This window comes from Camelus dromedarius, chromosome 3 (assembly GCF_036321535.1).
Source record: "Camelus dromedarius isolate mCamDro1 chromosome 3, mCamDro1.pat, whole genome shotgun sequence".
Classification (NCBI taxonomy): Eukaryota; Metazoa; Chordata; class Mammalia; order Artiodactyla; family Camelidae; genus Camelus; species Camelus dromedarius.
Genome location: NC_087438.1, coordinates 37,210,084 through 37,224,699, shown reverse-complemented (window position 1 = coordinate 37,224,699; position 14,616 = coordinate 37,210,084). Strand labels below are relative to the sequence as shown.

The following is a 14,616-nucleotide window of genomic DNA, read 5'->3' as shown; positions in this document are numbered from 1 at the left end:
CTGACTGAATTTTCTGATCCTCTTAGACTAAAGTTTAAATAGCAAGCATTTTCAATGCTGACATTGCTTATATTACCGAAGGGAAGTAAATACAATGTTACTTTTCAAACTGCAGGTCAGGACCCCTTACAGAGGGTAAAGAAATCAGTAGCAATTTGCATTTTTTATTGGAATTAAAAAAGAACAGAAGACCACAAGAGAAAGAAAACCACAGGTATATGACTTTTGTTTTAGTTATACGTATGTGTATATAAAAGCATTAAGTAAAATTTGCTTCTTTACTGGGTCCCAATCAAAAGCTAATGCTCTATTTCACAGACATAATCAACCACATGCAGTTTAAAATATTACCACATGATGGGGCTAAAATTCTGCACACCTTGGAAATCTACTCAGGTGCAGTACTAAAAAGTTACCCTTAACTCAAATCCTCATATAATTCCTTCAAACAAATAAAAAAGACTTCCACTAAGTTGAAATAGAGAACACAATAATAATTAATCTCTGTCCCATTTAGTAAGGATAAGATTAAGAGCGCTGGCAGAAAACAAGAGGTTAATTATAAATAAGAATCCATGAATAGTGATTTTGAGTGATGAAAGGATAAGACAGAACTAAACTAAAGGTGTGTATTTGTATTTGTTTGTCAAAACCTCTCGGAGCAAGGTTTAAAGATATAGTTTCAAATATTGTTATTTAACAATTCAACTGACACCATTTTCTGGAGGTAATTTAGAATAAAGTAGAATAATTGAGAATTTAGAATAGGCAATCCCAAATCTCAAAATCATCATCTTCATTCCTGAGGGCCTATATCCAGATCAAGAGTCTGGTTCTAGAGAGCACTAAGGATTTTCATCACACTTAACAATAGCAGTCAATCTTCAACAACCTCAGAATAACATCTGAATGAAGACAAAAATTATTTTCAAGCTTTTTTATGTTCGTACCTAACTCTCTAGGTGCTGGTAATTTTTTATTGATATGCTTAAAAATGAAAATAAGTCAGAGAAAATGAACTAAAGAGAAAAAGGAAACAAAGGGAGGAGCAGAAAATTCCTACGTATGCAGGCTCTGAAGTAGGCTGGGGGTGCAGTGAAATGAACCCAGGAAAAGCACGGGGGAACAAACAACAAAGAAGCATATTCCAGAGACCTAAACATAAGAGGAAAGGAGGTAAAGAGTCTAAGAAGTGATCTCAGTTGCTTAACAGTGGTAGTCTACATTTTCTAACGATTTTGATTCCATTTTAGTCTATGAAATAAAATGTTTAAACATTTTACAAAATTCCAAAATTAATCCTATGAAAAGAATACAGAACAGAAAATGCATCCTAAATTCTAGTCTAGGTTCACACTAATTACATGAAAAAAGGCAAGTCAATTAACCTTCCAGAGAATTCATCACAATAATAAAATAAAGTCAGGTCACATGATCATTAACAGCCATTTTCAAACATTAAAATTCCCTTGTCTAGGAGAATTTTATTACTCCAGTGCAGCTTTTTCAACATATTATGGGCCAAATTTATTATAATCTGACAAGTCTTTACTGGGGAGTAACTTTCCAACTTATAAAATTGTTCCCATGAACTGTTTTAATGAGCTTTTCGTAAGAACTGTGTATACCCCTAAAAGGTCCTAAAAGAATGCCTTAGCATGCATGGTAAAGCTTAATTAACAGGCAAGCTGATCAAGACCCTCTTTTGATTTCTCTGCACTATGGAAAAAACAAAGTGGAAGACAGCTATTAAGCTAGAGAGATCGAGTCTCATCAATTCCAAGGTCCCTCTTAACACATGTAATAAGTAAATGACAATTTCAATGCCCACCAGGTCTTATACAAATCATATTCTGTTTTAGTTACTTAAAATGAACATTTTTATACAAAACACAGACTCATAGATATAGAATACAAACTTGTGGTTGCCAGGGGGAGGGGGGTGGGAAGGAACAGACTGGGAGTTCGAAATTTATAGATACTGACAGGCATATATAGAACATACTGTATAGCACAGAGAAATATATACAAGATCTTGTGGTTGCTCACCATGAAAAACAATGTGAAAATGGATATATGTATATTCACATATGACTGAAAAATTGTACTGTACACCAGAAATTGACACATTGTAAACTGACTATAACTCAATAAAAAATAAAAAAATAAAACGAACATTTTAAAATTAGTGAGTCCTGATATGTAACAACACTGCAAAGTTCTCATCACTCCTGAAATTTCACTAATATGCCTTTCAAAGTCTTATTTATTTGAAAAAGAAGTCTTTCCAGTTATAAGGAAAGACTTCAAAAACCTGGCTTTTTTTAAAAAACATATTATCTACAGGAAAGTAAGTAAAGGAAGTTATCAGAAGAATAGTATAGGAAAACAAAATGCAAAAGTAATGTTCAATTATTTAACTGGCTTGAATTTTAAAATGCAGCAATCTGATTAACACAAAAGACAACTTTTGAAGTAAATAGCTTAGTTGTTGATGGTATATTGAAAACTGATTTTTTAAATAAAAAGCAATAGATTAAATACGAAATAACTTAGAATATAAAAAGTATTTCTCTGCAAAAACATTAAGCTTTCAGTTTAACTACGTCTGTACAGAAGATGAACTAGATGCAGACAGAAAGAAAGAAAAGAGATGCAAGAAAGAATACCTTTGTTGATGATGGTGGGGTAGGAAAATTAAGCCAGGCTGGAGCAAAGTCATGCTGCGCCATTTAGGTCCAGTCTCTCCAACTCAGCGAAACAAGGCTTCAACACCTCATGGCAAGTCCCTGTCATATAAAAATGGAAGACATTAGATCTATATAGCTCCTGGCCAAAATTACCTTATCACCCCCTTTAAATTACAATGAGTCAACTACTACAAAATTCTAACTATAATGAAATTCTAGAGAAGGCAAAAATATAGTGATAAAAACTAGATCACTGGATTCGGGGTGAAGGGTCTGGGGAGAAGGGAAATGACTGCAAAGAGAAGGACGCAATTTTCAAACTATGGGGTATTTACCCTAATTGTGGTGATGGTTTTACAAATGTACACACTTGTCAAAACTCATCAAATTGTGCACTTAAAACTGAATAATTTTATTATAAACATAGTTCAAAGAACCTTATTTTTTAAAATTACAATGACTTTATCACAAATAGACTAACTAGCAAATGTCTCCTGATGTGACACAAGAACATGCAGGCCGCATTATCTATGATGCATTCTTTCTCCCATCTCATATGGAATCTGAAATCTGATGTAACTACCAAATAGTTGGAAATTCAACATAGAAGAACAAGTTAAAGAACACCTGAGGGAAGTAATCCACCAAATGCAGATCACAAGATATTCTACAGGTCAAATGATCTGGTTTCTTCAACAAATAAATGACTTTCATAAGCAGATCAATCAAATACAACATGTGGACCTTACGCAGATCCTTACTCAAACCAACCAACCTTTAAGAAGTGAAAATTAAGAAACAGTCAAAAATTTGAACATGAACTATTAAATGACATTAAGAAATTACTGATCATTTTAGATGTGGTAACAGCAGGATAGTGGTACAGTGGACCCTTGAACAACATGGGTTTGAGCTTGAGCTGTGAGGCTTCACTTCACACAGATTTTTTCCACTCAATACATACTACAGCAATAAGCAACCCGATGTAGGTCGGATCCAAGAATGTGGAGCAGCAGGTGTAGAGGGCCAACTGTAAGGTTATAGTCAGACTTTCAGCTGCATGGATGGACAGCACTCCAACCCCCACACTGTTCAAGAACCAACTGTATATAAAAGGACGTACACTAATTTACAATCTTTACAATTAAATGGATACATCTGTAATTTGCTTTTAAAATTAACCAGGGAATGCTGAATAAAGATATAGTTGAAACAAGATTGTCCATATGTTAATAAGCATTAGTACAAGGAGGTGTATCAATATTCTACTTACATGTTTGAAAATTTCCATAATTAAAAAGTATTTTTTAATTATAATCATCACAGTGGGGAGGGTACAGCTCAGTGGTAGAGTGCATGCCTAGCATGCATGAAGTCCTGGGTTCAATCCCCAGTACCTCCATCAATAAGTAAGTTAAGTAAGTAAGTAAATAATAAACCTAATTACCCCCACAAAATATTACAATCATCACAATGAGCATTCACTGCTCTTCTGCATTCTAAATTTAACTTTTGGGGAGCTTCTCTCAATAACATCAATAAAAGTTTCAAGTTGCCAATCCAATCTAAACATAGTAAATTTCTAATTTTTTTAAATGAGGCAGAAGCCAACTGGGCAAATGTACTTATTTCAATATAGCGCTTAGACTATTAGTCAATGAAAAAACTCTTATTTTCTCAACATTAAAATGTCTCAGTTTACTAATAAATGTTTTATATTTACAATTGCATAATAATCTCAAAAGTGAAATTTTAAAAAGCAAAATGATCAATACCATTGTAAATCTTCCTTTCTCAAAATTCTTTCAAATATAAGTGCTATGGCAGAATTTTTTTAAAGTCATATCAATTTCTTAAAACTCTCAATATATTACAGAAACATTCTACTTCTTCTATCCCAAACTGTACTGGTTTATAAAGGTTAAGAATGGCCAAAAGGCAAAGCTACAGAAACAATAAAAAGATCGTGATTTCCAGGGGTTTACGGAGAGGAAGGGAGGGAGGAACAAATAGATGGAGCACAAGGGATTTTTAGGGCAATGAAATTATTCTGTATGATACTATAGTAGTGGCTACATGTCATTATGCATTTGTCAAAACCCACAGAATGAACAAAATCAAGAGTGAACCCTAATGTAAACTATGGACTTTGGATGATAATAATGTGCCCATGTTGGTTCATCGATTGTACCACGTATGCCACACTGATGAGGGATGTTGAGGGTAGGGGAGTGTGTCTGTGTGGGTGGGGAGGGTTACGTGCAAACTCTGTATTTTCTGCTCAGTTCTGCTGTGAATCTGAAACTGCTCTAAAATTAAAGTCTATTAATAAAAAATAAAAAAAAAAGGCCAGAGACAAAGAAGAGATACAGATGGTTAACTCACTATGGTAATGAAAATGTTTAAATGTTCAATTAAATGTTCATGAGTCAGGGTTTTAAAAAAAACAGAAAGAAACCTTGATACAATTTATGAATTCCAATAAAACACTTATGAAACGGGGGAGGGTATAGCTCAAGGAGTAGAGCACCCACTTAGCATACACAAGGTCCTGGGTTCAATCTCCAGTACTTCCTCTAAAAATAAGTAAGTAAATCTAACTACCCTCCCCCACCAAAATAAATAAATAAATAAATAATTATTAAAAAAAAAAGAAAAGCAAAAAACCACTTACGAAACAAACGCAACATTTTAAGAGTGTCTCTAAATCAAAATGAACTATGCAAAAATTCAGACATTTTGAGCTCTAATTCTACCATCACTTTACATTATATTTGGAAGTCTTGTGAAATAAAAATGAGAATAAAAGTGTTGTAGGATTTATAAAAGACTTTTATTATCTATTTTGACATGATGCTAAATACTAACTGCTTTGTGGTGTTTGTAATAGGATGTTACTTTTCCAACTTTTCTCTGGAAACTCTTTAAAATCATAAGTCCAATAACTCAATGAGAATGAAAAATTGTTTTTACATCTTGTTCCAAGTAACAATTCACAAAAAACTCCAAAGGACCTAAATAAAATAACCAATAATTTAAAGTTTATCATTTTAAACAGGGTCTCATTCAAGATGATGGTTAAATGAGACGTTAAATACTAAAATCTATCTCTGGGAGGCAAACCACTACTATTACCTCTTCATTTCTGCAATGTCTTTATGAATTCTAATTTAAATCTATCTTAAAGAAAAAAGCACGGATAGCTCATGGCAGAAGTTTTCCTGTTAGGGAAAAACGTAAAAAATACTAGTTAATATTAGGACATTTACACAACAAGTGTGTAAAGGTATCAGGATATGCCATCCCCAAAATATGCCACTTTGATGTAAGAAAAATTAAGCTGAAAGCATGTGAGTACCTGAAATCCCTTGTCTACCTAAAAGCAGAACCTCTCCCCAAAATTTATCAATCCCCTTCTCTGAAGCAACTCTAACCTTCTCTTCTGGGCGACTCCCCTCCCCCACCCAAAAACTTCAGCACCACACCCAGACATTGTCACAAACTCCTAAAGGCCCATTTATCTACCTTTCCTAAAAGTCCTTTGCTTTTCCATTTAAATAAATGCCCTTTTCCCCCTACGAAAACAGAGGTACAGAGATTCCAAAGTCTAATCATCTCTTTGAGTTAGTCATCTCTAGATACTGCCAGATATGAATACATGCTAATAATCTTTTTGTTGTTGTTGTTGTTACTGCCTTTGTCAGTCAAATACAGGGCTCCAGCCAGAGAACTTAGGAGGGTAGAAGGAAAAAGAAACTACTCCCCTACATGTGCAAAGGCAAGTTAAAGTTTAAAAGCTCCACCCTACTTTCTTTTAACAGTGCTTTGTGACATATGACTTCATTCAACCTTCCTTTCTCTGTATGTTACAAGCTGAACTGTGTCCATTCCCTTGCCCCAAAATCTCATCATGCTGAAATCTAGTATACCTTAGTTTGGAAATAAGATCTTTAAAATAGATGATTAACTTAAATGGGGCTGTTACAGTGGGCTCCTATTCCAATCTTGTGTCCTTTTAAGAGGAAGGAACCTGGATACAGGAGAGACACCGGGGTGGCACATGCACAGAGAAAATATCACATGAAGAAGTAGAAAGAAGTTGGCAAGCCAAGGAGAGAAGCCTCAAAGGAAACCAATCCTGCTGGCATCCTGATCTTGGACTTCTAGCCTCCAGAACTATGAGAAATTAATTTCTGTATAAGCTACCCAGTTTAAGCTATTTTGTTATGGCAGTCCTAGTAAGCTAATACAAACAGCAATAACAGAAATATACTAAATATGTTTATGGATTTCCTTTACACATATAAACCAGCACATACAGAGATGACTACCAAAGGGGATAGGGATGGAGAGGATGAGGAGGTAGGAAAGTCAGCAACCCCAGTAACACCCCACGGATTCCAGCTTATTAGGAATCTTCTACCAGATTCCATTATAAGGCCTGAAAGCCATATGTGTGGATATATAAAGAGTTACTATTTTTTAAATGCTATTTAAAACTTTAATGAAAATCCTAATTTCCCATCTTGCATCCAATTTACAACTTGTTCAACACCGACAGTAGAAATTCACCAGGGGAAAACTGGTTCTGAAATACTCCAAATCTAAACTCTGTATATTTTTAAGTGTCCATGTCTAATTAAAAAAAAAAAATTACTTAGAAGTCCCAAATATAGCTCTTTGAATTGAAAAAACAATATACTTTGGCAAAAAATACACAAATAGATGGGATTTTCCTATTTCTGGTTGTTTTACTTCTAAATCCACCAAAGTTGTGCCAAATATTTTCTCAATAAAAAACTTACTCAGTCCCACCAAAAAATTAAAAAAAAAACAACTTAGATTGACCTCATCAGAATGATCAAACTTACTATCTTTACAATGGTTTATATTTCAAATAAATAAGCTTTAAAAGTCATTAAGTCTGTAAAAACACCCCCAATCAACCAATAGCTAAGACATTCTAACTAGAGGGATAGTACAGATTATTTAAAAAAAGAACAAGGGCTTCAGAATCCAAGACGCCTGTTATTCAAATCAGCTCAACCAATTACTAGGCTGGATGACCTCAGCTATTTAATAACATCAGAGTCTCAGTTACTTCTAAAATTAAGATAACTACTACTTACCTTAAAAAATTCATCCTGAAAACCATTAAAGTTATTAAAACACTAGTAAACTTCACCACCAGACTATCTACATAACAACCCTGAATAAGGTCAATTTTTTTAAACATTAGCCAAACTGCTAATATTCCTTCATTAGAAAGACAAGAACCAGAAAACCACTATTCATATTCATCCTTAATTCTCTTAACAGTAAACCTGGGAAATATTCCTTTAGTGTAAGCTTAAAGTATTAACAGATTTCATTTAAAAAGTGAGTCTTCTTCCCAACTTAGGCCTAAAGCCATTACATGGGGCAAAGCACAGGAGCCAAGGAAGGGTCAAAATTAAGTTCAGAGCCAGAGGAGAGATGAGAAGGTATCAACACATGGCCCAGCACAGGGTGTCAGCATCAAAGCAGGGTGAGAAAGTATGTCCATACAGAGGGATATCCAGGGATGGGCTACTAAGCCCAAAAAGAGGCAGGCATCATGTGGTAGGAAGGAAGCTGCTAAACAGTGACTCAAAAGATTAAACACAGAGAGAAGGGTATCCACGTGAAGGTGGTGACAGCGGCTACAATTGGTTATATACAGGGGAAATGATCAAATAAGTAAATACATTTAGAATAATGAAAACTAGTAAGTTTCATACTGCTAAAGAAGGCAGTAACTAATAATGGAAAGGGTGAAAATTAGAATGAATGCTGTGCTGCACTGTGTCAGTATGATTAATGATTAATTCAAGTCACATTAATATCAGGATACTGATGTTCCTATATACTATAAATACTTCTGTTTATGTGTGTATGTATCTATATGTGTATGCGTATGTGCGTGTATATTTCCCTCTTTTCTCCCCCAACTCTGTGCACCGAGAGGGCCAGGTCTGAGAATAGTGACATTCCAATATCAACGAGCACACTTAACATCCAAGTCTTGTCTTCTAAAAATCAGTTTCCACTAAAAGAAGCCAGCTGAGAAATAAACAGCTGATTCTAGGGCTAGTATAAGTCTGGAACATTTTGTTGTGGCAAAAACCAAGGAAATGTCTAAATAATGATTGGGAAATATCAAAAGGACATAGAAACCAGCTTGAATGGGTTCACATTGGCCAAATCAGGGACAATTTGAGCATTAAAATGAGAAAAAATACAGGAAGGATACAGATGGTGAAATACAGAAATCCAAGAGCTTGCCCCTCCATATACACACCAAAAAAAAAAAAATCAAGCAAAGTCTGTCAGAATCAACTTTATCACAACTTTGAAAAAAATCAAAGGTATTCAGCAATTAAGCAAATACTGAATCAAGAAAACGGAAACTTTTAAATGATAGTAAAGCTCTGTGGCATTTTTTACTTGCTCTTCATCTACATCTCTCCCAGGCACGTCTCTCCCAGGCACATCTCTCCAGGAGATTTTGAAGACCCAGTCAGTGGAGGACTCTGGTCTCTGGTTCCACAGTGAGCAGAGTAAACCTTATTCTCACAGAATGTTTGTATAAACCTGTGTAGGGGCTACTTAAGGACTGAAGAGAGGAACTTGCCTTTGTTTTGTCTAACAGGGAAGGAGAAGTAGCCAAGCAGAGAGCAATCCTCCAAAACATTGTAAGGCAAATGAACAACCTTCACCCCCAACGCTGCCAGGGACAAAGGTTTACAATTCAGTAAACAATAGCATACCCAAAGCCTGGGAGGGAATTTTGAGGGGGAATTATAGCATTGCAAAAAAATCCCTTTGATCAGGAAAATCAGAAAACCACACAGTTGCCCAGAGCAAGATGCATGCTCAGGGAAAAAACAAACAAACAAACAAAAAAAAAAACCTGAGAAAACCCTACGCTTTCACCCCTGCCTGATACTCAGATTCAGCAAAAGCAGTAGTAAGTGAAGGCTAAGACAGAATTACAAACGGTGTGGCTAAACATTAAAAAAAATGCCCTAACACAGATCCCAAGAAGCAAAGACTGGGAAACTTCTTATTTTTTTCCTTTCTCTTTTTTTTATTCCCTTTTGGCTCCAGACATGCATCTGCAACAAAACACTAGGAGGATAAGGTAAAGATGGCTCTTGTTTGAAGAGCTCTAGGAACAGCAGTATCCATGGACAAACAGAATAAAACTGCTATAGTACTGCACTGAAAACTACTTTCTGTAACCACTGAACTTTAGTAAAATCTTATTAAAGACTGCAATCTGTCTCAACTGTGTTGGGAGCAATAAGCTAGTTTCTTGCTTGGCCCATGTGTGAAGGATTTACAAACTTTAGACAAGATAATATAATAATCCTGGTAATTTTACACTTTTTCATTGTGGGTTTTTCACATTAATTTACATTTCATTAAAATATTACTTATCTCAACAATAACTAAAAACACTAGGGGATCACAATCTTCAGAAACTACCCAAGACAAAGAATACACTTTACAGAAATAGTTTAGAAAAGTCACTAAATCAAATACACAACCACAACCCACAGCAAGCAATTCCAAGGATGGGAGTAAAAATATTTGATTCCTAGAGTCTCCAAATTACAATATTCAAAATGTTCAATTTTCTAACAAAAATTATAAAGCATGCAAAGAGACAATAAAATATAATCCACTGGGGGTTGGGGGTGGGAGGGTGGGGCTTGTGGTATTAGCAGAAATTGTGCCTGATGAAGCACAGACATCAATTGTCTTAAATACAAAGAGCTAAAGGAAACCAGAACAATGTCCCAACAAATTGAATACCAATAAACAGACTAGAATTACAGAAAGGAACCAAACAAATTCTGGAGCCAAAAAGTACAATAACTGAAATAAAAATTTCACTAGACAGTTTCAACAGCAGATCTGAGCCAGTAGATAAGACAATCAGAGAACTTGAAAAGGTCAATTAAAATTATCAGTCTGAGGAACAGGAAGAAAAAAAGAAAACTGAACAAAGCTGAAAAGACCCGTGGGACACCATTCAGCATACCAACATACACATAATGAAAGTATCAGGAGGAAAGGAGGGGAGAAAGAGTATTTGAAGAAATAATGGTGAAACACTTATGAAATTAGCTAAAGACACAGAATATATATATCCAATAAGCTAACCAAACTCCAAGAAAGATAATACAAAAAGATTCACACTAAGACACATTATAATCAAACCATCAAAAGACAAATACAAGAGAATCTCCAAAGAAGTGCCAAAGGCAACTCGTGGTATAAAAAGGATCCTCAAATTAATGTGCCACATTAACAAAATGAAGGGAAAATACCATATGATCATCTCAGCTGGTGCAGAAAGGCACTAGACAGAATCTAACACCCTTTCATGACAAAAACACTGAAACTGATAAAGAACATGTATAAGAAAACCACGGCTAATATCATATTCAATGGTGAAAGACTAAAAGCATTAATCCCAAAATCAGGAACAAGACAAAGATACTTGCTTTCACCACTATACTCTATTCTATTCTACTCTATTCAACACTGTATTGGAAGTTCCAGCCAGCACAATTAGAAAAGAAATAAAAGGCATCCAGACTGAAAACATAAAGAAATAAAACTATACTTATTCACAGATAACATGATCTTATATACGGGAAATTCTAAAAGAACCTATGGAAAAAACTAGCTAATAAACTCAACATCACAGGACACAAGATCAACACAGAACACTCAGTTGTATTTCTATACATTAGCAATAACAATTTAAAAAGGAAATGAAAAAAAAAAAGTCTATTCACAACAGCATCCAAAACATCCAGAAATAAATCTAACCAAGGAGGTATAAGATTTGTTCACTAAAAAATACAAAATGTTGCTACAGGAAAATTTGAAAGACCTAAATTAATATAAAGACAAGCTAAGTTCAAGGACTGGGAAACTTAAATATTAAGATAGAAAAACTACCCAAAGTGATCGACAGATTCAACACAATCACTATTTGAATTCCACTTTTTTGCAGAAACAGAAATGAATTTTCAAATTCATCTCGAACTGCAAGAAGTCCCAAACATCCATAACAATATTGAAAAAGGAGAATACACTTACAGGATTCATATATCCCTATTTCAAAACTTACTACAAAGCTACAGAGATCAAAACAATGTCTTAACTGGCATAGGGATAGATATATAAACCAATGGAATAGAACTCAGAGTCCTGAAAAAGTCATACATGTATCGCTGATTTTTTTTTTTCCCAACAAAAGTGTTAAGACCATTCAACGGGGGGAAGAATAGTCTTTTCAACAAATGGGCTGTGACAACAATCCTATGGACCCCTATTCATACCTATTACAAAATTCATACTTACTACATAAATAAATCTATTCATACCTATTACAAAAATAAACTCAAAATGGATCAAAGACCTATAAAAGTTAAAACTATAAAACTAGCAGAAGAAAACATGGAGGTAAAGCTTCTTGACCTTGGTTTTGGCGACAGATTTTCTGATATGGCAACAAAAGCATAACTAGCAATAGAAAACAGAAACTGGACTTTATGAAACTTCAAAACTTCTACACAAAGGATATTATCTAGAAAGTAAAAAGATAACTGACAGAATGGGAGAAAAAATTTGCAAATCATATCTGACAAGGGTCTAATATCCAGAATATATGAAGAATTTTTACAACTCAACAAAAAGACAAACAACCCAATTTAAAAACAGGCAAAGGACTTAGACATTTGTGCCCCCCCTAAAAAAAGGTAAATAACAAGTGCTGGCAAATATGTGGAGAAACTGGTACCCTTGTACATTATTAACAGGAAGGTAAACTGGTACAAGCACTGTAGAAAACAGTTTGATGATTCCTCAGAAAGGTAAACATGTAACATATGACATAGCAGTACCACTACCATGTATGTACAACATAAAGAATTGAAAATGAGTACTCAGATACTTGTACACCAATGTTCACAGCACATCTACTCACACTAGCCAAGAGGTGGAAACATCTCAATGTCCACCAACAGATAAACAAATGAGGCAGGCACAAGGAAGAGACTTGGGGATGCTAACAAATGGTGTTAACACAGTGTGTTCTTTCTGAGGATGTATCGAAGCTGTACACTTAGAACTTGTGCATGTTAGTGCATGTGTGTTGCCATTAATAAAACATTCAAATGAAAACTTTTTTTGAACAGAAAACCGGGAAGAAAGTTCCCAAGAACTATTTGGTAACAATGAGCTAATCACTTGGGTCCAATGATTTAATCATCTGTGCCTAGTTGATGGGCCTCCATAAAAAACTTAAAAGAAGGGATACAGGATACGGAGAGCTTCTAGGCTGGTGAACATGCCTACACGCTGAGGCAGCAGCACACACAAAACTCCACAGGGACCCTTCCAGATCTCACCCTACGTACCTCTTCATCTGTCTGACATCCTTTATAATAACCTTTACAATAAACTGGTAACAGCATTTCCCTGAATTCTGTGAGCCATTACAGCAAAATATCAAAGGAGGGGTGGGGAGGGGAGAGGAGGAATGTGTCTGTGGGACTCTAATCTGCACCCAAATGGGACAGAAGTGTGGGTGACATGAGAATCTACTACTTAAGACTGGTATCTGAAAGTGGGGGTAGAGAGGCAGTCGTATGGGACAGAGCTCTTAACCTGCAGAGTCTAAACTAATCCAGGTAATTAGTGTCAGAAAATCCTAGTTGAATTAAATTGTAGAACATCCAGTCGTATGTCCACAAAAAACTGGAGAACTATTTGGTATATGAACACAGAGTATCTAACAACCACTCAAAAAAAAAGGGAGTGGGGGTATATTCTCTAAATAAAGAGCTAATAACATGGGCACTAACACCACAAATATACTTGGTTTTTCAGGGTCCTTCAACATAACAGACATTCAATAAGCACTGCTTATATACACAAAACTCCTAGGCAGCTTTTTTTCACCTCATTCTTAAATATGAAGTCCAAACATTTTAAGGAAGATGGCAATAGGAAAGAGATCACTAAAAACCATGACCACAAAGGAAACAATTCAAGAAATAAACAGCCAAATGGAATTTTCAGAACCCCAAAGATAAAGAGCAACTTCCAGAGAGAAAAAAAGAACTTTCTTCCACAAATGAAAAAAAAAGCAGATTGCATCAAACTTCTTAAACATCTCATACTACAAGACAACACAAAATAGCAATCAAAGTGCTGAAGGAAAAAGTATTTTGGATCATGAAAGTTATACCCAAAATACCAAAAATGAGACACATAAAAAATAAACAAAAACATGAGGCAGATGAATACATTCTCAATCAAGCAGTTCCTAACAGCCAGAAAGAAAAAGACCAGTGATCAACATTTTTTTGCCAGCTAAATACACAGACAGTTCCTTTAAAAAATTAAATGACTATTAAACAGAAGATGCCCATCTATGCTCATAACACAGAAATACAAATTAAAATACTGGAACTACTCACCTACCAGACTGGCAAAAATCTTTGTTAGGGTGAATCCAAAAAAGCTTGTAGTCTAGAGTTAATTTTGCCCCACTGACTGGAAGTAATCCTTCTGAAGAATGTGCCCATACTCCATCTATTAGGTGGTCTTTCCACCTGGGCTGATGGGAACATAAACTTTTCCTGGTCCTATGTTTCGCCTACTCCTTTCTGATGGTTCTATTCCCTGGCTTCAGTAGCTTCCAGATACACTTGTGTAGGTCAGTCCTAAGTCAAACCCTTGAGTTGATTCTTCTAAATTCTCTATGCAAATTTCCTATTTTGCTCCTCATATTCAACCTACTTCGACGTTTTCAAATTTTCAGCTGTTTCCACAACTTTTAGTAAGACCACCAGGCTATGTTTGAATTCACCATCTCTAG

At 35.1% G+C, this 14,616-nt stretch overlaps 1 protein-coding gene across 2 annotated transcripts in view; it reads right to left on the bottom strand.

Moving 5' to 3' along the window:
* The window catches only part of GPBP1 (GC-rich promoter binding protein 1), a 58,271-nt gene that overhangs the window by 27,763 nt on the left and 15,892 nt on the right, over window positions 1–14,616 (bottom strand). For both annotated transcript variants that reach the window (XM_031445455.2, XM_010977754.3), the window contains exon 3: window positions 2,670–2,789. In XM_031445455.2, the coding sequence (XP_031301315.1) occupies window positions 2,670–2,732 (63 nt within the window). In that variant the 5' untranslated portion in view covers window positions 2,733–2,789. The remainder of the gene's footprint in view (window positions 1–2,669; window positions 2,790–14,616) is intronic.